General features: G+C 44.3%; 1 protein-coding gene across 1 annotated transcript; it reads left to right on the forward strand.

Annotated features, from left to right (window-relative positions):
* Nucleotides 1–642: 642 nt before the first annotated feature.
* LOC116100327 (WD repeat-containing protein 87-like) lies at nucleotides 643–24,542 on the forward strand. The gene is made up of 10 exons (XM_031384143.1): nucleotides 643–775; nucleotides 1,006–1,100; nucleotides 2,253–2,375; nucleotides 3,522–3,689; nucleotides 4,292–7,161; nucleotides 16,405–16,670; nucleotides 16,969–18,086; nucleotides 19,593–20,757; nucleotides 20,965–22,266; nucleotides 22,771–24,542. The coding sequence occupies exons 1-10, from the start codon at nucleotides 643–645 to the stop codon at nucleotides 24,540–24,542; spliced, it is 9,012 nt and encodes a 3,003-aa protein (XP_031240003.1).
* Nucleotides 24,543–24,925: the final 383 nt, after the last annotated feature.

Below are 24,925 nucleotides of genomic sequence, written 5' to 3' on the forward strand. Positions count from 1 at the left end.
GAGACAGAGTATCACATATCCGCAGTTGGTCTAGAACTTCCTCACCTCCCAGGTGCTGGGACTACTGCTGACCATCACCATGAACGGTTTTATGTGGTACTGGGATCAAGTCCCAGGGCTTCAACTGTGCTAGGCAAGCATTCTACCAACTATGCTATACCCCCAGCTCCAAAACCGGCGATTTTTAGTACAAGCTGTGTCTTAGTATCCAAAATTTGAAGTTATCCCTATCTTACGGCAGTTAGAAACTGAGCAGACAAGCCTCTAGGCATGTAAATGCAATAAAGTTTATCTAATCATGCCCAACTCTTGTCCCACCTTCAACATGTCTGCCATCACAGGCTCAGGACCAGAGAAATCCACTGCCATGAAATTCCCCTCCATTCTGCTGCCACACAATACTGACTCCTTAAACCCATTGCCCCTTTCCCTATTCTCCTAAGCCTCCCAGCACTGGCATGTTCCCTGGGGAGCTTCAGGTTCATGGGGAAGTTGAAGCATCAGTGAACACCTATGGGTTGGGGGAGGGGGCTTGGAGAGCCAAGTGCATTATGATGTTGGAGCCAGTGACTCCCTTTCTATGGAAACCTGTCAGTGGACTTTGTCTCTTGAATTAAGGGTATGCAGTCCTCTTGGGTAGTGATGGTCTTGGAGGAATGGAAAGTGAATGGGATGCCTATGGTATTGGATGATATTAGAAACAGGGGTCCCCAGTTGGCAGGACGTGTGATAACCAGTATCAGTTCTTCTGAGACCATTAAGACGCCTGCTATCTGTAAGATAGGACTGCTCGGTCTGAGAAATCCGAAGGAAAAAGGTCAGGGGGTGGGGCACCAGCATCTGGGGTTATAGTTATTTGTGGAGCTCAGCTTCTATTTCATCTCTCATTTGTTCTTGATCTCAGTGTGACCCTTCACAGTAATAGAGCCTTGGTTTTATAATGCGTTAAAAAATTTGTTGATTGTAAAGCCTTTTGATTATCATTCTCTGACTGTGGTTCTCTAGTTGCTTTAGTTGAGAAAAAGAAACATTTCTTGCCAGATGTGGTGGCTCATGCATCTGATCTCAGTGCCCAGGAACCAGAGGCAGGTAGATCTCTGGTAATTTAAGGTCCCAGTCCAGCCAGGGCTACACAGAGAGAACATGACTTGGGGAGGAGGGTGAAGAAAATTCAGGTCTTGGATTTGTTTTTTGTCATTGTTTTGAGACAGGGTTCTAGAGAGAATATATCTTATGTAATTTATGGATGCATTACCTGTCAATTAAAAAGTTTATGGCCTACGGCTTAGGCAGGAAATAGAGGTGGGACATCTGGGAGGCAGAGAGGATTCTGGGATAGAGCCAGGTGGGATGATTTCCTGGGAAGACGTGAGGAGACAGAGACATGGTACCTGAGTACAGGTAACCAGGCACATGTCAAAAAGTAGGTTAAAATAAATGGGTTGTTTTCAGTTAGATCTAGTCAGAAAGAGCCTATCTGTATGGCTAACATATTTGTAAATACATTTTGAGTCTGAGTCTAATTTCTGGGAGCATGAGGCTGGTAGTCAGAAACTCTACACACAGGGTTTCTCTATGTACTTGTGGCTGTTCTGGAACTCACTATGTAGACTAGGTTGGCCTAGAACTCACAGAAATCTACCTTGCCTCTGTCTCCCAAGTAATGAGATTAAAAGCACCACAACTCTCACCCTCACTTGCAACTTTTTTTTTTTTAAAGATTTACTTACTTTATGTATATGAGCACTCTACCTGTATGTACACCTGCATGCCAGAAGAGGGCATCAGATCCCATTGTAGATAGTAGTAAACCATCATGTGGTTGCTGGGAATTGAACTCAGAACCTCTGGAAGAGCAGTCAGTGCTCTTAACCGCTGAGCCATCTCTCCAGCCTGCTTATAACTCTTGAAGAGAGACCAAGTTGTATTCCCAGAACCCACTTGGCAGTTCCATGGAATCTGACTCCCTCTTCTGACCTCTTGCAAGTACCAGTCATACACGTGTGGCATACACATGCATACAGGCAAAATGCTCACACACATGCATGCAGGCAAAATGCTCACACACATGCATGCAGGCAAAATGCTCACACGCATGCAGTCAAAACAAATCTAAGCAAAGAAGTTTTCCTTGCTGCCAAATCCTCGTTCCTTTGGAACTTGCTGTTCTTCCATCTTTCTCAGTTCCCTTAGATTGCAGTCTAATAGCAATCAGATGGTGAGGTTCACTTATTCTCTCCCCTCTTTCCCAGGTTCTGTACTTCGAGATGAGTAGGAAGAGCTGGACGTTTACTAAGGCTTCGCCCTCACCCAGACTTATTCCTGAGTGGAAGAATTTGAAATCCACCATCTATGATATCTTGAAGGACAGTGAGGTGATTTGCGTGAAAACTATGCATGTGGTGGGCCTGGGTGAATGATCTCTTCCTGCCCTGGGAGGATGGGACATGGGTAGGGCATGTACAGCCCAACAACATTCTCTTCTATGTTGGAACAATAACATTAAGAGGATGGAAAGATGGCCCAGCAGTTAAGAACAGGTACTGCTTTCCAGAAACTGGAGTTCAGTTCCCAGAACCCACACTAAATGGCTCACAATTACCCTGCAATCCCAGCTCAAAGAGGTCCAACTCTTCTGGTGCACACATGTACCTATTCGCACACAGAGAAGCAGTATAATCCATGGGAGTGCAGTCTTGACTTTGTTCAATGGATGAATAATGGCTTCATACGTGAAGGTACCCACAATGCATGTGGTATACACACGTACATGTAATTTTGTTTTTCAAGACAGGGTTTGTCTGTATAGCTCTGGCTGTCCTGGAACTTGCTCTGTAGACCAGGCTAACCTCAAGGTCACAGAGATCCACCTGCTTCTGCCTCCTGAGTGCTAGATTAAAGGTGTGCACCAGCATGTCCATACAAATAATTTAAAAGATTTAATAAAAATAGATCTTTAGAAAAAGATGAGCTCATTAAGTTGGGTTCAGTGAGGCTTACCTGTCATCCCATGACTCAGGAGGCTGGTGCAGGATGGTTACGAGTTACAGAATAACCTAGGCTCCATAATGACACACTGCTTCAAACTGCCAGACAGGGCTGGAGAGGTGGCTCAGTGGGTAAGAGCATTTGCTACTCTTCTAGAGGACTCAGGTTTGGATCCCAGGATCCAGTTGGCTCACAACTGTGTATAACTCCAGCTCCAGAGAATTACACCCTCTTCTGGGCTTTCTGGGCACTGCACCCAGGCGTGGCTCATGCATACAGGCAGACGAACCCCATGTGTGTACAATAGAAATAACTATTTTTAAAGCAAGAAGAGGATCCAGCTGAGCCGTCTATTGAATTCCCTGTTGAGTGGATAGAGATGCAGGAGGCCCTAGCTCCAGTCCTTAGTATTGAAAATCAAAGGCAAACAAAACCACGAAAAGATTCAGCCATTCTCAACTAATTCCTCAGTCTATCTGCAATGAGCCAGTGCCAGCTAATTTTTCTTACCTCCTGATACTCTTTACTTTCAGATTCATAAAGAAATCAGGAAAAGTGTGTCTGTCCTGAGTGACTTGCCACGGATTCTATACCATGAGTCTTATAATTTACAGAAAACGCCTTTCATGAGCTTCTACTCGCTGGACACCAACTATATTGTCGCCTTTAACTGGTTGGAATACTACGAGAGACAGACACACGTAAAGCTACTTCATTTTTGCCTCTTCCTTTTTTACTTTTATTTTTTATTTTTTAACATGTCTCTTTATAATGCAATGCATAGGTCCCATATCTAAAATGTCTTTGTTTCAGGATGAGATTCTGAATAAATTCATATTATATATTCATTCATCCATCCATCCATCCATCTACCCACCCACCCATCCATCCATCAAGACAGGGTCTTCCTATGTTTCTCAGGCTGGCTTCAGACTCACTATGTAGTACAAGCTGTCTACCCTAGCATACTGGGTGCTGGGACCACAGACCCACACACCCAGAAAATTAGTTCATTTTAATACCTGGCTCCACGTTCCAGATTGACCTAGATTAGTGACCCTTATACACGGATAACTATCAGGCCCAAAGAATACATGTTCACTATAAAGTAGACTGAAGGCCAACAAAAAAAGGTCTTGAATCCAGGGCTTCTACCATAAACCCAGTACCCAGTACTATGAAACCCTAAGGCCAAATCCTTCCTTTGTCTACAAGAGAAGACAGCCAGGCTTTTCCTTACAGCGCAGTCCTGGGAGATGCTTTGCTCTATGATCAGACTCTGTTGGTTTCTATCCTCTTGCAGGCGGTACTGTGGACACAGGAAAAAGGTCTAAGAGAGGAAAGGAAGGTCACGAAGACGAAATTTCCGTTGATGGATGAAGTGCCACCCATCACATCCATGGTCCACGTGGCATCCTATTGCCTATTAATAGCTTATTGTGAAGATGTGCACCTGCGGCTCTTTGGAGACCACCACCAGGAGTTCATAGCTCTGAGCACGGTGCCCTGTCATTTCTTCATCAGTTGTCTCTGCTATGACTCAGAAACTGAGGTGCTCTCTTCTGGTACTTTGGGGGCTGTGGTTACCTGGTTCATCGTAGCAAATGGCAAGAGCCTGCAGATGGCTCACAGAGTGGCCCTGAATAGTCTCGAGCTTGTACAGGACTTGTACATGAGCACGAGCATGGGCTCCTTGATAGCTCTGTGTGAGAGTGTCGTGAGGATTTTTACCCACAAGGGTCAAGGCCAGCTTAAAGAAGTGAAGACCTTGACTGTCCTATCTAGTGGCTTCTCCCTTACCTGCTCCTGTAGTTGTGTGCCACAGAATGCCTTCTATGCTGGGAACAAGAATGGAGAGGTCCATGTTTGGGATTTAGATAATAGTAAGTTCCTTAACAGTTTCACAGCCCACCCCTCACCAGTGATATCCATCTACAGTCAGCCTGAGACCTACACCTTGTTCACAGCAGGCAGCGATGGTATGTTGAAGGAGTGGAACCTCACCTCTGGGAACTTGTTGAGGCAGCTTATTGTTGGCACAGATCTGCAGCAGCTGCGATTTATTGATAACAGCACGTTTTTCTGCCAGAGCACATCTAGTTTCTCCTTGTACTTGCTGCCCCACTTTTACAACCTCTTCAACATCTGTGGCTCTGCCCCCCAGAAGATACAACGGATCTTCTGTGGCCATAACTGTACTCGTATCCTGTGTGCCACAGAGGACGGTTTACTGCGCTTCCTGTCTCCAGTAACCGGGGACCTCCTCATTGTAACCTGGCCCCTGCTTGCCATGGATAAGGCCGTGGCTTGGGCCTATCACTCAGAGAGAGAGGAGCTCTTTGTGGCAATTGGCAGCTCGGAGCTGCTAGTGTTTGACACCACTCGTTCTCCATGTCCAGCCAAATATCTCCTGTGCACTTCAGAAAACTACAACGACAAAATAAAATGCCTGGCTTATGGGGGGTCTCGTTTGGTTGACAGGAAAAAGGGGCTGATGTTCTGTGGGCACGAGAGCGGCATTGTGAGAATCCTATCCCAGGATTGTTCTATTCGGACAGAGAAGACTATTCACTCTGGGGCGGTGTTGGCATTATGTACACCGGAGGGTTTTGAAGGAAGCTCCTTGGTGTGTTCCTATGGTAAGGACAACTACATACACCTCACAAAGGCTGTGCCTTCAGAGAAGAGAATGGACCTGCAGCCCATGACTGCAATCGTCTGTCTTCACCCCTTAAAACATGTGGTACTCTTGCCAGGTTCTGTGGGTGCTATCACTGAGCACTCCTGCTGGCTTCTCTGGCACTATCAAGATTTTACAAAAGCAGCATCACAGTCTAGTGCTATGGTGAGACACTCGACCTCCCTGCATGAATGTGCTATCACTTCATTTGACATCTGCCTCTCCCTGAAACTCTTTGTCACAGGAGCCACGGATGGATCAGTCCGTGTCTGGAATTTCCATGGAAAACTCGTAGCTCAGTTTGAATCTGAACTGCATTTTAGTTCACCCTGCTTCGCCAATAGTCGAGGTGACCTGCTCTTGACTTTCAACCAAAGCATCTACCTAGTATCCTGCCTAAAGTTGCTCCCTCTCAGCTACCTTTTGAACCTAAGCATGTTGACCTTGGACGAAGATATGGTAGAGACCCCAAGGCCCTTCCTTCCCAGCTTCTTCTTTCTGTTTGAATTGATATTTGTACCCAAATTCATATACATGGAACAAAGTGTTCAAGAGCTTCAGGGGCTAGAGAGTCTTATCAACAAACGGGCCATCGCTTTTGATGACATTGTGCCCCACGTTGTAGAGGAGGGCAGACATACATCCATTACAACGCAAGAGAGACCTGGGTTGTACTTTGTGCAGAAAAAATACATTGATTTCTCCATGTCTGATGCCAGGATGAAGTACCCCGATGCTGTCCCTGCTCAGTTACAAGTACCTGGCTGGGATGGGCTGAACTCCTACCGTTTGCTCCAAGGCTTCTTTGGCAAAGGGCAGAAATGGCCATTTGCTCCAGATTGCTACATCCCCAACTCAGTGATCCGTGCCCGCCTTTGGCCTGATGGTACCCCGGTCTTCCTGTGCTATGACCTGTGCTTATCGTATGAACAGATGGCTGAGGAGGTACCCGAAACATTGAGAATCCACCCAGTGCAATCCCTGAGTCCAGACGATACGGAAATGCGAGCTAGAAAACTGAAGGATATATACCAGGAGCAGAAAAGAGAATCCTATGGCATCCTTGAAAGGATGTCCAATAAAAGCTGGATGGGAAAAAAATTCAGTGATGGGATTATAGAAAATATGGTAGAGACCATTCTCAACCTCACAGTTTTCTGTTCTACAGAAAAATACAAGAAATATTTCAATGCTCTAGTGGAGATCTTTTTAACTCACCAAGTCCCTTCAAGGATGCGTATTGAGACAGCCTGTCGCCTGCTCAAAGATATAACTCACTACAATGCCAGTATCCGGGAAATGGCCTGGGAAATGCTAGAGAGGCTAGGCTTCATAAGTCAGGTTTTTACTGTTCCCCTGATCATGGGGTTGATGGACAGCGAGCAGGCTGTGCGGGCCAAGGTCGTACAACTTTTGTCCAAATACACAGGCATCCAAAGCAAGGCTATGCTGTTACACCAGCTAAGACAACAGCATGTCTACCAAGAGTTGGAGTAAGTTGGATGGTGAACTTCCCTTTTTATGACTTCTCTTACGCTTCTGTTCTTTATCTCCTTTCAAAATTTCTATTTTCTGCCATCCCCTCCTCTGTTCTGCAGTTCTGTTTTCCCTCAGTACCTTCCTGACTGCTTCTTACTACTGACTAATTTTCCCATCATTTCCTTACTTCTTTAAGATTTTTCAAAACAGCACTCAGTACAGTAATGCACACCTGTAATCCCAGCACTCAGGAAGATCAAGCAGGAGGATCATGACTTTGAGGCCATGTCTCAAAAACAAAACAAAACAAAACAAAACAAAAAACCCCAAAGATTTTTTTTCAGGATTTAAGGCCACATGTCTTCCAATCAAAAACGTAACCCACATCACTGTGACTCTTCTATCTTGTTATTCTTCCTTTTCTTAATCTTTCTTCTCTTCTTTAGAATATTTATTTATTTATTTATTTAATGTATATGAGTACACTGTCACTGTCTTTAGATACACCAGAAGAGGGCGTCAGATCCCATTACAGTTGGTTGTGAGCCACCATGTGGTTGCTGGGAATTAAACTCAGGACCTCTGGTAGAGCAGTCAGTGCTCTTAACCACTGAGCCACCCCTCCAGCTTATTTTTTCTAATGTTATTACACAAATGTTGTCACACAATTGGAGACTTCTCTCCTTTGTACATAATTACTCTTCCTCCTGACAGAAAGGCTGCTTGAGACCTCCTCCTCGGGTGACACAGTGCTACAATCCTGACCTTAACAGATAGTAGAAGTGCTTCCTATAGCTCCAGTTCCAGAGGACCCAACACTTCTGATCTCCTCAGACACTTGTATTCATTTGCACACACTCATACACAGATACACAGACATGTGCACATATGTAATACAAAATAACAAAACAGAGCCTAGGAAGATGGCTCAGCAGTTCAGAGCACTGGCTGCTCTTCCAGAGGACATGGGTTCGATTACCAGCAACCACATCCAGGGGATGTGACCCCCTTACACTAACATGCATCCAGGAAAAACACCAATGCACAGAAAACAAAAATATACACACACACACACACACACACACACACACACACACATTCATACATACATACATACATACATACATACATACATACATGAAACAATAAAGAAAAAAGGTACAGTTTAGCCTGGCAGTAGTGGTATCCGCCTTTACTCCCAACATTTGGGAGGCAGGGGCAGGTGGCTCTCTGAGTTTAAGGCCAACCTGGGCTACAAGAGGGAGTTCCAGGACAGCCAGGGGTACACAGAGAAAAAAACCAATCAATTAATCAGTCAATCAAACAAACATTTTCCAGACTAGGAGTAGTAGGTATGACTTTAATTCCAGTACTTTGGAGGCAGAGGCAGGTGGCTTTCTGAGAGTTTGAACCCAGCCTGGTCATAGTTCTCCATGAGTTTCATAGGGCTTCATAGTGAGATCCTGCCTCAGTAAATGTTAGTTTTTCTCATACAATGTATTTTGACTGTATTTCCCCTCCCCCAACTCATCTTAGATCCTCCCCACCTCCCTATCTCCCTAGCCACATTCTTTCTCTCTCTTAAAAAACAGACAAAAACTGAAAATTAAAACAAACAAGAAAACCCATTGAGACAAAAAAAAAAAGAAAAAGAAAAGAAAAGAAAAGAAAAGAAAAGAATGAAAAACAAAACAAAGCTAAAAAGCCCCCACCAAAAAAAAAATCAAGTAGTTTTATGTCGGCCAACTACTCCTGGACACAGTGGCCTGCTCTGCAATGTGTTTGACATATCCAGTGACACTCAAGTGGAGGAGACTGATTTTTCTCTCTCCTAGCAGGTATCTGTTGCAAATAGCTTCTTGACTAGGGGTGAGACCTCATGTCCATGTCTTCCCTTAGTGCTGGGACCCATCTGGCTTGCACCTATGGAGGTCTATGCATGCTGTACAATATCTGTGAATTCATTTGTGTATTAGATCTGTTGTGTCTGGAAGACACTGTTTCCTTAGAGGCACCCATCCCCTCTGGCTCTTACAATCTTTCTGCCTCTCTTCTACTTAGATCTCTGAGCCTTAGCCTTGAAGGGAGGGGTTTGATGAAGACATCCCATTTAGAACTGAGTGCTTCAAAGTCTCTTCCTTTCTGCATATTGTCCAATTATGAGTCTCTGTGTTAATTCCCGTTTACTGCAAGAAGAATGTTGTCTTGATGAGGGCTAAGGGAGACATGGATCTATGCACATAACAATATGTCATGAAGAGTCATTTTTATTGCTATGTTCCTTTACCAGAATAATTAGTAGTAGGTTTTCCTCTAGGCCCATGGCCTGCTTAGTCTCAGGTTCTTGGCTGCTTTAACATCAAGTATCAGTTTCATCTCATGAAGCAAGCCTTAAATTCAATTGAAAAGTGGTTGGTTACTCCAACAATATTTTGCCACTAATGCGGCGATGTATCTTGCAGATAGGTCCTTGTTGAAGGTCACAGGGTTTACAGCTAGCATACAGAGTACCTTTTAGGACCATGAGTGCTAGTCAGTAGGGATAGAGCTTCTAATGCCATGTTCTATTCATGTGTTTCTTCAGCAGTAGAGCTTTACCATCAGGTTGTAGAGAACAACCAACAGCCTTGGCAATATCTCGTGATGTTTGAAGAGATCCATGATGTCCCCATGGCCAATGACTCAACAAGATATAACCCATTCCTGGCACTGGAGGTTTTACTTGGAGGGATGTCTGTCTGGAATATCCTCTCTCCCATTATATGATGATTCCATTTAAATTCCTTTCATATATGTATATTTTAGGAAGTTTCTATAAGAGCAGGTTTCTCACCAATTTTTTTTCAATGGTAAATTGAAGCACTAGGCCGGTGGTTCTCAATCTTCCTAATGCTGTGGCCCTTTAATACAGTTCTTTATGGTGTGTTGACCTCCAACCATAAAATTATCTCATTGCTACCTCATAATTGTAACTTTGCTACTGTTATGAATCATAATGTAAATATCTGATATGCAGGATATCTGCTATGCAACCCCAAAGGGGTCAGGACGCATAGGTTGAGACCACTGCCCTAGAAGGAGCAGAAGGACTGTTGAAGAAGAATAGAAGAAGAATAAAAATAGGCAAAAAAACCCCAAAAAACAAAAAACAAAAAAACAAAGATTAGCAGACACCCCCCTCCCCAGGATTAATATCCCAGAAGCATTGCTGCTGGCCTGCTCTATCATCACCAGGACAAAGGTCAATGCTTCTGAGTCTAGAATACACAGGGGAAAGGGCTATTTTGTATGGTCTAGAGAATGATTCATGATAGCCATTCTTTTGGTTTTGAACGATTGGGTTTAAGTAAATAGTACATAAAGGTAAAAAAAATAAATCACAAATAGCAGGTGAAGTCAGTGGGCATATATTAAAGCACCATCAAATTGGGTGCTACAAAACAGCCAACCGCAACCACTGCAGTAGGCCAACTGGGAAAAATAAATAAAAGATAACACAGAATCGGGAGTGTATAAATGTCCTGCAGAAATCCACTGGGGAAGTTCTGCTGAGGCAGCCAGCTGGAGCTCTGGACTGAGAGCTCTAGGCAGTGCAGAGTCCTCTTGGGTGTGGTTTCTAAGTCAATGAACAGGTAGCAGCAGAGAGATGACATCATTCACTTGGAGTCCACACCTATCTAGCAGAAACAGACTGAAGAAGCCTTGAAACAGTTATGTTGGAGTCTTGATCCTTCATAGCCCAGAGCCTTCTCTCCAGAGTTGAGCTTCTGTCCTCATTTTCACCACAGGCATTTTGTCTAATGGAGTAAATACTAGCCTCAGTTGGAAATAGTTCACCTTCCAGTTGTTCTCAGGGCACAGTGCTGTTAATATCCTTGGCTGCTTGTTTTTCTGTTCTGTCACAGAACTGGTGGGGGGCAGTGGCCTCACTCAGGATCCAGAGTTCTGGAGTCTGACATTAGGAGCCATTCTTGCTTCCAGAACCAGCTTTCAAGTGAATTTAAAAAGCACTTGGCAATTCACCAATAAAATATACATTACAAGATCTAATGATATTTCCTGCCTGGTGCCTAAAAAGGCAAATGTTGTTACTCATAATGTCGCCCAGGCAAAACCAGAATATGTTTATAACTTCTTCTTGGTCTGGCTTTTTTTTAATTTTAAGTTTGTTTTATTTATTTGATGGTTTTTGTTTACCTCCCACCACAAAGCCTACATTGGCCTGGAACTCTGTATGTAGCCCAAGCTAGCCTTGAACTTGTGATCCCACTGCCTCAGTCACCCACGTTATAGGGGTAAAGTTACCATGTCTGTTTCTGACCTGAGTTTTCAGGAAAGGGCTGCTCCTCAAAAATCTGGAATTCTGATTTGAAGCCAAGAAGGAGAAATGGTGAGCATGTCTCGTGCACAGACAGTGTGGGCATATCCTGCTAGGCTGCTCTTTATTATTATTTCAGATTTATTTCATTTAATGTATATGAGTGTTTTCTGGTGTTTAAGTATGTACACCATGCATGTGTCAGCATGTAGATGTGTGTAAAAGTAATTTTAAAAGATGATAATGTTTTTCTCTATCCTGGTTAGCTCCCAAATGAATAAGGCAGGGACTATAAGATTTGATTAGCTTTACAGTACAATGACTGAGCAGTCATTGATCTATTCTGATCTAGACTACTCTGGCTGCCTCCCAGCCAAAATCTCCATATATTTTCATTTTTAGTATTGATCTGCCTCTCTTCAAGTGTATTCTCCCACGATGTCTCTCCAAACCCCTTCCTCATACCAGCTCCTCTCTTCTCCTCCTCTTCCTCGTTCCCCTCCTTCTCCTCCTCCTCCTCCTCCTCCTCCTCCTCCTCCTCCTTCTCCTTCTTCCTCCTCCTCTTCTTCCTCCTCCTTCTTCTTCACCACCTCTCTCTCTCTCTCTCTCTCTCTCTCTCTCTCTCTCTCTCTCTCTCTCTCTTCAAGACAGGGTTTCTCTGTGTAGCCCTGGATGTCCTGGAACTTACTCTGTAGACCAGGCTGGCCTCAAACTCAGAAATTCGCCTGTCTTTGCCTCCAAGTGCTGGGATTAAAGGTGTGCACCACCACTGCCCGGTACCCTTGTAACTCTCTTACAGAAAACAGTTTACATAGCAAACTCCAGCCATTTATAGGTCAGGGAACCAGATAGGACAAGTTAGACCAGAGGTTTGCTATTAGATGTTAATCAGACCAGAAGCTTTGAATACAAGGAAAGGATCTTTAAACACCTAGAAGTGTCAACTAAAAATTTGAATATATACATATTTTCCTAGACTTCTTTTTTCTACTTCTGAGTTAGAAAAAAACATGCTGAATCCATTGCAGGCAAGGACATGAGTGCTAACAGATACATTACAGAGATAGGAAGTTTGGGAGTGGACAAAGCCAACACTGGGAAGTTAGGACACACATCACCACAGAGGAAACCCTGCAGTGTTCAAGGTCTTACACTGTGCAGGAGTATGAGGGGTCTGTGTGATTCCCTGAAACTGTAGTTCAAGTCTTTAAAGTGAAGCTCCAGGAACTCCCAATTTCAAGTACATCCTGAAGTGGAAGTTTCTGGTTTATTTAAAAATTCAGTTGTCCATTGTGATGTTTTCTGGAAGCTGTCTTGAAAGAGAGCATGTGGTGTGTTGCTGAAAACAGACTCTTGAGAGCATGTGTGATGTTTAGAAAGAAGATAACTAGAACCCCACAGACAGTGAGAGGACACTTTTGTATTGCAATGCCTTGCTGGCCTTTTCTGACCTTTGTTGGTCTTTGCTGGCCTTTGCTGGCCTTCGCTGACTGTGCAATGCTTCATTAAACTTCTCTCCATAGAGAGAAACACTCCAACAAACTTCTTGTGGTATTCTGGCTGTTTCTGGCCACTTCAGCTGACTCGTGCTGATTCAATGGAGCCTTCCAGTTTCTGATGGATTGTGCCACCTATACTGATTCATGTTTGGTGTTTGCTATTGAATTGAACTGCTGGTATCCTGACAACAAAAATTGGAATTGCCCTAAGGAACTACTTCTAAACAGGTCCACAACACCTTTTCCCTATTAACCTTCTTTTCCCCCTACCTCTGGTTGATGGGCTAGAAGGGAGGTTGAAGCATTCAAGAACCCTAGATAAAGTAGGTTTAGAAAAGTCTAAGCCTAGAGCACCCTGTGGTTCATGGCTTCTTAGGGAACCTTGGACATGTGTTTCCATTACTTGGTTGCCAATATTAACCCCCCAACTTCAAAGATATAACCACATAGATGACTCCTTCACAATGTGTTGATTTCAGAGGCAGTGGTGGCAAGCAGTGTGACTTTACCCTGGAATTCCATTGTCATGAGAAGTGCTTTGCATGTCATAACCCACCATTTCCCTGTTCCCTCTAATTTCTGAAGACAAAAAAGATAGATATAGAGATAAGAGTTTAAGCTAGTGTGATAGCTTAGATGGTGTAAGTGGCTTCATAGAAGCTTGAGGAGCTGCGTTCTGTACACAGGGACCAACATGGCTGGAGTTGAGAACTGACTCCCAAAAGTTGATTCTTGTTCTCCATACATGCACCAGATGACACAGGCACACATTCAGGAAAAATATAATAAACAATAAAAATTTCTCTGAAGATACGTGACAATTCAAAGACAAAACCCCAAAACACATGCCCTTAATGTATTGTGCTTTTCAGAGAAAAACTGGATTTGAATGAACAAAGAGATACATTTACCCTGACAGCTATGGCAGCCCTCCCTTTGGGGAAGCCTGCTGTATTCCTGGTGATTTGGTAGGCCACAGAAAGTTGGAAAAAGCACAAGAACCAGGGGAGCTCCTGAAAACATGGACTCAAGAAGGACAATTCATGAATGTAATCTTGTTGGTAAATGGCATTAAGCCTCCCTCCCAGGCGTTCCTTAGTCACTTAGTTAGCTGTCAGACCCACAGTCTTACTCTTTTAAAGATTTATTTATGTGTATGAGTATTTTTTCATGCACGTGTGTATGTATGTACCATGTGCATGCTGCATGCCCATGGAAGCTAGAAGAGGTGTCTAACCTCCTGGAACTGGATTTTAAAGATGGTTGTGTGCTGTCAGATGGGTGCTGGAAACTGAACACAGGCCGATTGTAAAAACAACCAGTACTTTGAACTGCTGAGCCGTTTCTCCAGCCTGGACAGTCTTATTTTTAACCTATGTTTATCCACATTTCAAGATAAATTATTCAAGCTGGGCATGGTGGCACATGCTTTGTAATTGTGCCTTTGGGAGACTGAGGTAGATAGATAAATTGAGAGCACCCTGGACTGTCCATCAAAATACTGCCTCAACAAGAGCCAAAGACTATGGGGAAAGGAAGGAAGAAAAAAGAAACAAACAGTATCAACACAGGCTGAAGATTTGGAAACCCAGAGGTCCTAGATGATCTGCTCTATGATGTGTTTAGGCTCAGGGGTGAGATGTTGACAGACACTAAGCATCTTTGTGATGGTTTTAATAGTTTTGGCCCCCATAGACTCTTTTGTTTAAAGGTTTGGCCATAGAGACTGATTGTAAAAACAACCAGTACCCATTGGGAGGTATGGCCTTATTGGAGTAGGTGTGGCCATGTTGAAGGAGGTGCATCACTGTGTAAGTGGGCTTTGAGGTCTCCTATGCTCAAACTCCACTCAGTGTGGAATCAGAGTCTTCTCCTGGCTGCCTTCAGAAGATAGTCTCCTTCTACTGCCTTCCGATCAAGATGTGGAAATCTCAGCTTCTTCTCCAGCACCATACCTGATTACCATGCTACCATGCTTCCTGCCATGACGATAATGGACTGGACCTCTGAACTGTAAGCCAGCCCCAATTCAATGTCCTTCATAAGACTTACCTTGGCCATGATGTTTCTTCACAGCAATGATACCCTAAGACAATCTTCTTCAGAGGAAATCTTACAATGATCTTCTGCACTGCTCCATTAGCCCACTGGGCTGTGTACGGACTATACCCTGAGTCTAGGGTTATGCTTTAGCTCCCTGAAGTGAGATTTATCATATTCTTGCTGTCAGGCATCATGAAGGAGCAGTTGCAGTAATTCAACCCTGAAATCCTAAATCATGCCCATAATAACCCCAGCACCTGCAAGCTGTGGGCAGGAGAGTCTGGAGTTTACGAGACCCTGTCTCAAAAATAAAATAAAACAAGGCAAAACAAAAACCACCCACCCCCCCAAACTCTACAGCCAACCAAAGATTATAAACTGCTGGGACTCTCTTAGGCAAGTAGGGCAATGCATAGTTGAAGTCCCAGCGATTAGGAGCTTCAGCAGAGGGATCACATTTGAGGCTAACTCTGGCTACTCGTACTTCAGGCATAGATATTCTAAAAACTAAAACAAAACAAATCACCAACCAAACAGTGGACCTTGCATTCTCTCTCTCTGTCCCTTTGCTGTGTCTTTTACTGCCAAGAGAGGCTGCTTTGTCTGAGTGGCTTTGAGGACTTAAAAAGATCTCTTTTCCAGATTTTTATGAGGCAAAAAAGAATTTCCACTTTTCCTTTCCACTCATTCCTCCCTGTTTTCCCCATGTTCTACCTCAGTCCACTCTGCTTTTAATGACTCCATTTCTGCCTCTTCCACTGTGCTTTGTAAATTTTTCCTCCCCCCTTATTTCCTCTTCTATTTCTTTTTACTTTCTGTTCTCTTCTTTCTTGTTTCTTTTGAAAACATTTTTAAAGATTTAGTTTTCCTTTACATGCGTGTGTTTTGCCTGCGTGTGTGTGTGTGTGTGTGTGTGTGTGTGTGTGTGTGTGTGTGTGTACCATGTGTGTGAAGTGCCTGCAGAGACCAGAAGAGGGCATCAGATGCACTGGAACTAGAGTTGAAGACAGTTGTGAGCCACCATGTGGGTTCAGAGAACCAAACTCAGGTCCTCTGGATGAGCAGCCAGTGCAAAACACTGAGCCATCTTTCTCTCTCTTTCTCTCTCTCTCTCTCTCTCTCTCTCTCTCTCTCTCTCTCTCTCTCTCTCTCTCTCTCTCTCTCTCTCTCTCTCCTTTTCTTCAAGACCAGATCTCACTGTGTACCCTGGCTGTCTTAGATTTTATTCTGTAGACCAGTTTGGCTTCAAACTCACAGAGATCCTGTCTCTGCCCCCTGAGTGCTGGAACTGAAGACGTGTGCTAAGGCCCCTGCCACCAACAACCCCAAACCCCTCTTTTTAAATACTGTCTTATCTATTGCTCAGAATTGTCTTCCTTTCTTCATTACTTTTATAGAGAAGAAGTGGCGGATGATTTAGATCTAAGTCACATACTGAGTGTTCGGCATAGTGACTTGCAGGACCTGCATGGGTGTGTAAAGGAGAGGCTAAATGAAGACCTGAGTTTGTCAAACAGAGCCGGCTCCCTTCGCTTTTCTATTGATTTGGAGAAGAACCTGGAGATGTCTGACAAGGAAACATTTATACCTGTGTCAGACTCTAAAATGATTGATGGGCTGAAGAAAAGAAAGAAACACGTTCAGAACAAGACCAGAAAGCTTGGTATTTATGGGGGTGATCATAGGTGTGATGGGTGAGACCTATTTGGGGATAATAAGGCAAAGTGACATAAAAAGCAGCCCAGCAAAGTGGGAGGGTCTGGCTCACAGGAAGCAGTCTGCCCAAGGAAGCTCCCCAGAAACAAAGGTCAAGGTCAAAGCATGGATAAACGCATTTATAAACTCTAAAGCTTCAGTTCCCTTCACCTTAGTAGCTCTACATACAGTTCACTAGACTAGCTATTACAGAAAGCCTCACAACCTCCACAATTTCTTACCATTTTTCTCCAAATATCCCACAGTTAGAGGAACCCTGAAGATATCCAAGAGAAGCAAAAAGACAGAATTGCAAAAGGAGCCTTTAGAGACTGGAGTTGAACAAAGAAAGGCTAGGAAAGTCATGCAAGTTGACACCAAGGATGGTTCCTTAATGCCAGAGCTGCCTCTCAGCTTTGACAAAACCCAGGAAGAAACCCAGGAAATAACAGAAGTCAAAGAGGCATTCATAGACAAAGAGGCCAAAGTAGACTTGGGAGTCAAAGGGGTTTTGGCGGTCAAAAGGACCTTGAGAGCCAAAAGAGCCTTGCGAGTCAAAGCAGCCTTGCGAGCCAAAGCAGCCTTGGGAGTCAAAAGGGCCTTGGGAGCTGAAAAAGCCCTGGGAGCTGGAGAGGCTTCGAGAGCCAAAGAGGCCTTGGGAGTTGAAGAGGTCTTGGGAGCCAAAGAGGCGTTGGAAGCTGAAGAGGCCTTGGGAGCTGAAGAGGCCTTGGCAGCCCTGGGAGCCACAGACAAGGATGTATCCCTTAAGCCAAAAACCCAGACTTCCTTACAAAAGCCTTGGAAAACGGAAAAAGAAAACATACCACAAAAGGAGGAGTCAAAAGAGAGTATTTCAGAGTTGACTGAAAAAGCACTTAAAGAACTCCAGAAGAAATTACCACCCCCTGCTCAGGTAGACAAAGACAAGGGGAGTAAACCGGTAAAGCCAAGTCATGGAATGGCAGGGATTCCTGGGCGTATGATCCCTAGCCACGAGAGGAAGTCTTGGCGAGAGGATATTTGCCACCTTGTCACTTCAAGAATAGCGAGTTCTCATCCAGGGATGGAAAGGGACCTGGGCAAAGAATTGGAAGATTTTGCTGATAAGGTGCTCACCGACCAACCCAGCTGGGATCTCTTCACAGACCTATGTCCCTGGAGAAAGATCTCATATACATTACCACCAGAACCTGAGATAGCCGTGCAGGAACGACCTGTCCGTAAAAGAAAGGTGCCTAAAAGAGCTATCAAGGGGGAAGTAACAACAGATGCAGATCAAGAGGGAATAAGCATTCGGAAGAAACATGATATTTTTCCAAAAGACAAGACAAAGAGGACAGATTTCTTAGACAGTCACATGATCTTAGAGAAAAAGAAGCCTAAAGTGACAGCAAGAAAACAAGACAAAAGAAAACAGGAAATAATTGAAGACAAAAAGGAGTTGACAAAATTTGAAGAGAAAAAGATAAAGTTCAAGGAAACAAAGAAGGAGAAGGGGAAATTAGTCACAGAGAAAGAGAAATCAATGCAACTAGAGAAGAAAACAAAGGAGATGGAAGAGTCAAAGTTAATTGCAGAGGCAGAGAAATCAACCATTTCAGAGGAGGAACCAGAGGAGGAAACAAAGAAGGAGAAGAGGAAGTTAAGCATAGCAAAAATGAAACCAACCCATCCAGAAGAGGAAACAGAGGAGGAGAAGGAAAAGTTAATCACTTCAGAAAAGGAATCAACCAGTTCAGAGGAGGAACCAGAGAAAGAAAGGAGGAAGTTAATCACAGCAAAAATGAAACCAACCCATCCAGAGGAGGAAACAGAGGAGGAGAAGTTAATCACTTCAGAAAAAGAACCAACCAGTTCAGAGGAGGAACCAGAGAAAGAAAGGAGGAAGTTAATCACAGCAAAAATGAAACCAACCCATCCAGAGGAGGAAACAGAGGAGGAGAAGGGGAAATTAACACCATTGGAAGAGAAATCAACCACTTTAGAGGAGGAACCGGAGAAGGAGAAGAGGAAGTTAATTACAGCAAAAAAGAAAGCAATCCTTCCAGAGGAGGAAACAAAGAAGGAGAAGAAGTCAATCATATCAGGAAGGAAACCAACCCGCCCAGAGGAGGAAACAAAGAAGGAGAAGAAGTCAATCATATCAGGAAGGAAACCAATCCGCCCAGAGGAGGAAACAAAGAAGGGGAAGGAGAAGTCAATCATATCAGGAAGGAAACCAACCCGCCCAGAGGAGGAAACAAAGAAGGAGAAGGAGAAGTCAATCATATCAGGAAGGAAACCAATCCACCCAGAGGAGGAAACAAAGAAGGAGACAGGGAAGTCAATCCCATCAGAAGTGAAACCAACCCACCCAGAGAAGGAAACAAAGAAGGAGACAGGGAAGTTAATCCCACCAGAAGAGGAACCAACCACTTTAGAGGAGGAACCAGAGAAGGAGAAAAGGAAGTTAATTACAGCAAAAAGGAAATCAACCCATTCAGAGGAGGAAACAAAGGAGAAGGGCAAGTCAATCATAACAGAAAGGAAACCAACCCACCCAGAGGAGGAAACAAAGAAGGAGAAGGGGAAGTCAATCCCATCAGAAAGGAAACCAACCAGCCCAGAAGAGGAAACAAAGAAGGGGACGTTAACCCCATCAGAAAGGAAACCAGCCCGCCCAAAGGAGACACTGACACATGACAAAGAAACCTCTGATGCCCCACAAAAGCTGTTAACTACATTTAAGCAGATGTCACATAAAGAAGAAAGGGGATTAATTAGAAAAGAGGAGAAACAGAAACATCTTAGTAAAGAAAAGAAGAGAGAACTGACAGTGGATGAAAAGAAATCAACCCACCCAGAAAAGACAGTGGCACAGGAAAAAACAATACAAGCAGCCTCTCCAAAGGAATTAACTATGGAAGAAGTGAAGACAGCTACAGAAGAAAAGAGACTTCAGAGACAAGAGGAGAAACCACATAGAGAAAAAAGGAAAACGCTCACTGAAGAAGGGACATCAACCCTTGAAAAGAGAATAAGGGAATTGGAAAAGACAATGGAAGCTCACAAGGAGGACATGGGGGACAGAAAACAGGGGACACTGTCTCCAGTGAGGAAGAAGGAAAAGGAAAAGAGGGAGCTGGGAATGGACAAGGGAGAATTGGCTAGGGAAGGAAAGGAACTGATCCAGGATACAGAGGGAAAAGTTGGGAAACAGGCCCAGAAAAAGAGGCTACAAGACTGGGGATCAGAGAGAACTGAGGAGGAAGACTACAGGGAGCTGCGTATGCCATCTGAGGTAGAGAGTAAGAAAATACTGGAAATGGAGAGCTTGACAAAGCAAGATGATATATTGGCTCAAAAGAAAGACTGGTCTGCAAAAGAAAAGATAAAAAAGGATAGATTTGTCAGGGCAAAGGATGAACAACAGCAGGAAGAGTGGCAAGAGCCAGAGATGGGGCAAGAGAAGAAAGAGGAAGAGAAAGCCAAGGAGAAAAAACACTTAGCTCAGGAAAGCAAGAAACTGGATCTAGAAGAAAATGAATGGTTTGAGAAAATGAGGAAACTGTTCCCAAAAGTTAGTCCCAGAGGGAAACAGGAAAGCAAACTTCAACTAAGAAAGAGAAAAGCTTGGAAAAGGGTACAGATGAGTGATGAAGAGGGGAGAACATCCTGGGGAGTAGAGGAAGTGAAGCTAGCAAGGGGAGAAAAGGACAGGGAGGAAACTGAAACAAAGGGGGAGCAGGAGAAGCAGAAGAAGCAGGAGGAGAAGAAACTGAGGAAACAGGAACAAGCAACTGAGGAAGGAAAGAGATGGAGATCAGAGGAAGAACAAGCAGTCACTATAAGAGGAAAACCATATTGGAAAGTGGAGAAAGAGCCAGAGAAAACAAAAATTCAGCCAAGAGAAAAACCAACACTAGTTTCAGAGGGAGAGATAATACAGAAACCATGGGCTGCAGGAAAAAAGAAATACCCTATGAAAAAGGAAAGGTTGATTATAAAAGGCAAGGAAATATTTGAGAAAGGAAAAGAGAGGCCAATTCTACAAGATAAGAAAGGGAGATTACAGAGTAAGAAAGAGGAAAGTCAGCTCCAGAAAGAGGAGAAGGAGGAGGAGGAAGAGAAGGAGAAGGAGAAGAAGAAAGAGAAGAAGAAGGAGAAGAAGAAAGAGAAGGAGAAGGAGGAGGGGAAGGAGGAGGAGGAGGAAGAGGAGGAGGAGGAGAAGGGGGAGAAGGAGAAGGAGAAAGAGAAAGAGATCAAACAGAAAAAGCAATTAGCTCAGGAAGAAGAGAAAGTGATGTTTATGAAAGAGGATCACCTGAGAGCCAAGGAAAGGATGAGGTTAGGAAAGGAAAAGACAGAAATTACTCAAATCGAAGAACAAAGTAAGAAAAAGCAAGGTAAATTGTTCCAGCAAGAGAGGAAATTATCCAGTAGGATCAAGCAGAAGCATGTTGCTCGATACTGGAGAAAACCCAGAGAGGAAAGAAAGCCAGCAGTTGAGGAACAGGCTGTGGAAAGCAGGGTTGGTCTTAAAGAGATAGAAGCTGGGGCTAAGGACAAGCGTGGGGTAATTGGGAAGACAATGTTGAGAGCCCTGGCTGGGCTTAGAGTACTAAGTTCAATGCCTTTGAAGAAGACAGATATGCCGGAAGAAGAGAGGCTATCTATTATGAGAATTTATGACCATGAACGCGAAGTGCTTAAAAAACAGGAGTTGAAAACTGAAGAAGAGAGAGAGCAGGCTGAGGAAGAAGGTGATGTGGTGACTCAGGAAAGCCAGTTGGAAGAGGACTACAGGCTATTAGAGGAGTACAAGGAGGTTTTCCTGGATAGAGCCCAGGTAGAGACACTGCTGAAAAAGTTCCAGGAGGCGGAGCTCTTAGGGCAAAGCCAACTAGTAGAGCTTCTCAAACACCTCGAGGTGAGCAAGTCAGGAAAGATCCAGCTGGGGAGGCTGCTAGAGAATATCAGAGAGAGCTTGGAAGAGGAAATGGAGGAAGGCTTGACTCACCCAGAAGGAGCAGGAAAGACTAAGGAGGAGAAGAAAAAGAAGAGCCTGGAGGAAGAGGAGGAGGCTGTGCCCAAGAAAAAGAGGTACCTGAAGGAAAAGGGCAGCTTTGGTAAAGAGGACTCACAGAAACTGACTGAGGAACAGAGGGAAAGGAGGCTGACCCTAAAAGGAAAACAGGAGAAGAGGTTGGTTGAGAAGATAAAGAGGCTGGGTACACAGGAAGGCCTGGGTAAAGAGAAGAAGGAGGAACGATTCATCCAGGAAGAGTTGGGGCATCCTGGAAAGGAGGACAAGGCCAGGGAACTAGAGAAAAGGATTCTTAGTGAAGAAGAAGAGAGCCTGGACCAGGAAAGCCTGAGAGAGGCAATCCAAAGTGGGAAAATCCTGAGCAAGGAAAGCCAGAAAAAGAAAATGCTAATTGAGGAAAGGCTACAGGATGAGGAATGGAGTCTTGGTGAAGGGCAGAGCCCAAGCGAGCTGTTGAGTCTCAGTGACTCTGAGACTCTCGATGGATACAAACGTCTCAGTGGAGAGGAACTGAGTCTCAGTGAAGAAGAAAGCCTGAGTGAGAAGGAGGAGGGGGAGGAGGAGACAGTGAGGAAGAAAAAAAGGAAGAGGAGGAAGAAGGAAAGAGAAGGGAGGAAGAAGGAATGGGAGGAAAGGGAGACTCTCAGTGGATACAAACGTCTCAGTGGAGAGGAACTGAGTCTCAGTGAAGAAGAAAGCCTGAGTGAGGAGGAGGAGGGGGAGGAGGAGACAGTGAGGAAGAAAGAAAGGAAGAAGAGGAAAAAGGAAAGAGAAGGGAGGAAGAAGGAATGGGAGGAAAAGGAGAAGGAAGGGGAAGAGAGAAAGAAGGAAGGGGAAGAAAGGGAGAAGGAAGGGGACAAGAGGAAGAGGGACTTGGAGTGGAGGAAGAAGGAATGGGAGAGAAGGGAGAAGGAAGGGAAGGGCTGGAAGAAGGAAGAGGCAGGGAGAGAGATGGCAAAAAAGAGGACATTTAAAGAGATGATGCTTTTAGAGAAAGAAAGAGTGATGAAATCAGACGTAGTTTTCTCCAAACAACCAATAGAAGTTGAGAATCTTGCTGAGGAAAAGGAGGGAGCTGCTGGATGGCAAACACTTCTGCGGGATGAAGGCTTGCTTGAAGAGGAGAGAGATTCTAGATTCATGGACAAAAGTCACTTAACAGCACCCCAGATGTCCCCACAGGGGAAATTAGGACTATTCCTAAAAGAATTGAAAAAAAGATGGGAGAATAGATTTCTTGAAGCAGACTCCAGGGCCAGTTCACAGAGAAGACAAGAGACTGGAATTTTGGAGGAAGACAGGAAGCAATTTTCACAAGCTACAGGAACTGGCTTAAAGACTCAAATCCCAGAGCTGCCCTATGGACCACACCTAGAATTACCCATCAGCCTACAACCACAAAAGCCTAAAGGTGACAAGTCGAATTGGGTCTTGCAGTATCAAGACATTCCACTGGAGAAAACTAGGAGTCAGGCTGTACCTCTAACCCCTGCCCCTTCCCCTAAAAGGTCAACTGAAGGATATCCAAGCCCCATATACACAGAGACATATATCTCTGATGAGGACTGGATTAATAATACCCTCAGAAGGCTGGAAGCAGGAGAACAAGTTTCCAAGGAGAGCTACTATCAACTGCACCATTACCTTGAAGGTGTCTTGGAGCTATATTCACCTAGCTACTGGGAAGGGAATCAACTTTCTACACTGAAGGCCATTGTTCAGCACCTACAGCTGAACCAAGATGCAGGTCAAACCCCACAGCCCAGTAAGGGCATTTTTATTCCGACACACTTAAAAGAGACCCCCCCAGTTAAAAGAAAAGAGGGGTGGCAGACATTACCCTCTGTCCCTGAACTGAAGATAATTTCAGCTACCCAAGCTCAGAAACAAGAAGCCTTCAGCTGGGATCATTTGGCCAAGACTTACAGGGAAAAGCCGGCTCAGCAGCTCTCGACTGCCATCAAGGATGCGGAGCACATTTATCCAACTAGAAGGGATGTTCTCAGAGATGACTATCCCATTGTGGATAGAAAGTCCCTGGCGGTGCCTAAGTCTGAACCATTGTTACCACTGATCACCAGTAGGGCTACAGACTCAAAGGAGGTAAATTGGCAACTCTTCAATGAGTCACATAGAAGCACCCGTAGGCAGCAGTTACTGGATTCTCTCAAAGAGATTGAGATGCGACAATTTTACCCCGCCCAAAGAAACATTCTCATGGGGGACTATGAATTTGTACATAGACAAACTTCGGCACTGGTGTTTCAAAGGGAACTCAAGGCTTTAAAGGAGAAAAGCAGGCACCCCAAACTGGCCAGATTGAAGAAGACAATGGCAATCTCAAAAGAGAGAGAAGCACTACCTTCATGGAACACATTTGTGGCACTCTTCCATGTTCTGCAGATGCTACAGCAGCGGTATGCCAAAGACAGAGCTACATGGATGGAAAACTTTTACCAGCTCATGGACCTATACCAGATTAAGTCACCCCGAATCCAAAAGTTACTGCTGGACCTGCTACTGAGCCGAGAGACTCAACCCCAAGAGTTCGTTTCTAAAGAGGCTCTGAAGGCCTTGGAGCTAGTGCCCGGGGAGCGGCTGTTCTATCGTCTGGTTTGTGGTGGCTCCCAAGTCCCTGATCATTCCCTTAAGTTCTGGAATGTGATACCCCTCTCTGGGCAGAACAGAGTGGATACTGTCCAAGCTGTGGGTATTGCAAAATATGGGTTTCTAGAACTTGCCTGGAAAAGCTTACCACAAGTCAAACCATACTTGGTCAAGAAGCTGCCCAGCACTGCCCCTAATACTCACTGATGGGACCTACTATTAGGACTCTGAAGTTCTGGAAATGATTTAAGCAGATTTTAAGCCTCCTGACTTGTTTCCTATATCAAGAAGGGGGTGATCCAAGGACCCATCTCCATTAAGCTGCTGTGTACTAAATAAAGTGCCATTCTTCATTCATAACAAATACTGTTTCTTTTTCTTCAAGCCTAGAATCTCCAGAAAAGTGGCCAGAGGAAAAGGTTAGCCTTTATGTTAAGGGAGGGCAATTGTTTTTCAGTTAATGAAGCACATACGTTCCTCTGTGGGCAGGAGCCAATATCTGCTTCCTTTAAATCTGTCCTAGACTGTTTCCTTCCCCTTTTGATTAATATTTATTGTACTCAGAGGGCTATGGGAAATTTATCTATGTA

This window comes from Mastomys coucha, unplaced genomic scaffold (genome assembly GCF_008632895.1).
Source record: "Mastomys coucha isolate ucsf_1 unplaced genomic scaffold, UCSF_Mcou_1 pScaffold21, whole genome shotgun sequence".
Lineage (NCBI taxonomy): Eukaryota > Metazoa > Chordata > Mammalia > Rodentia > Muridae > Mastomys > Mastomys coucha.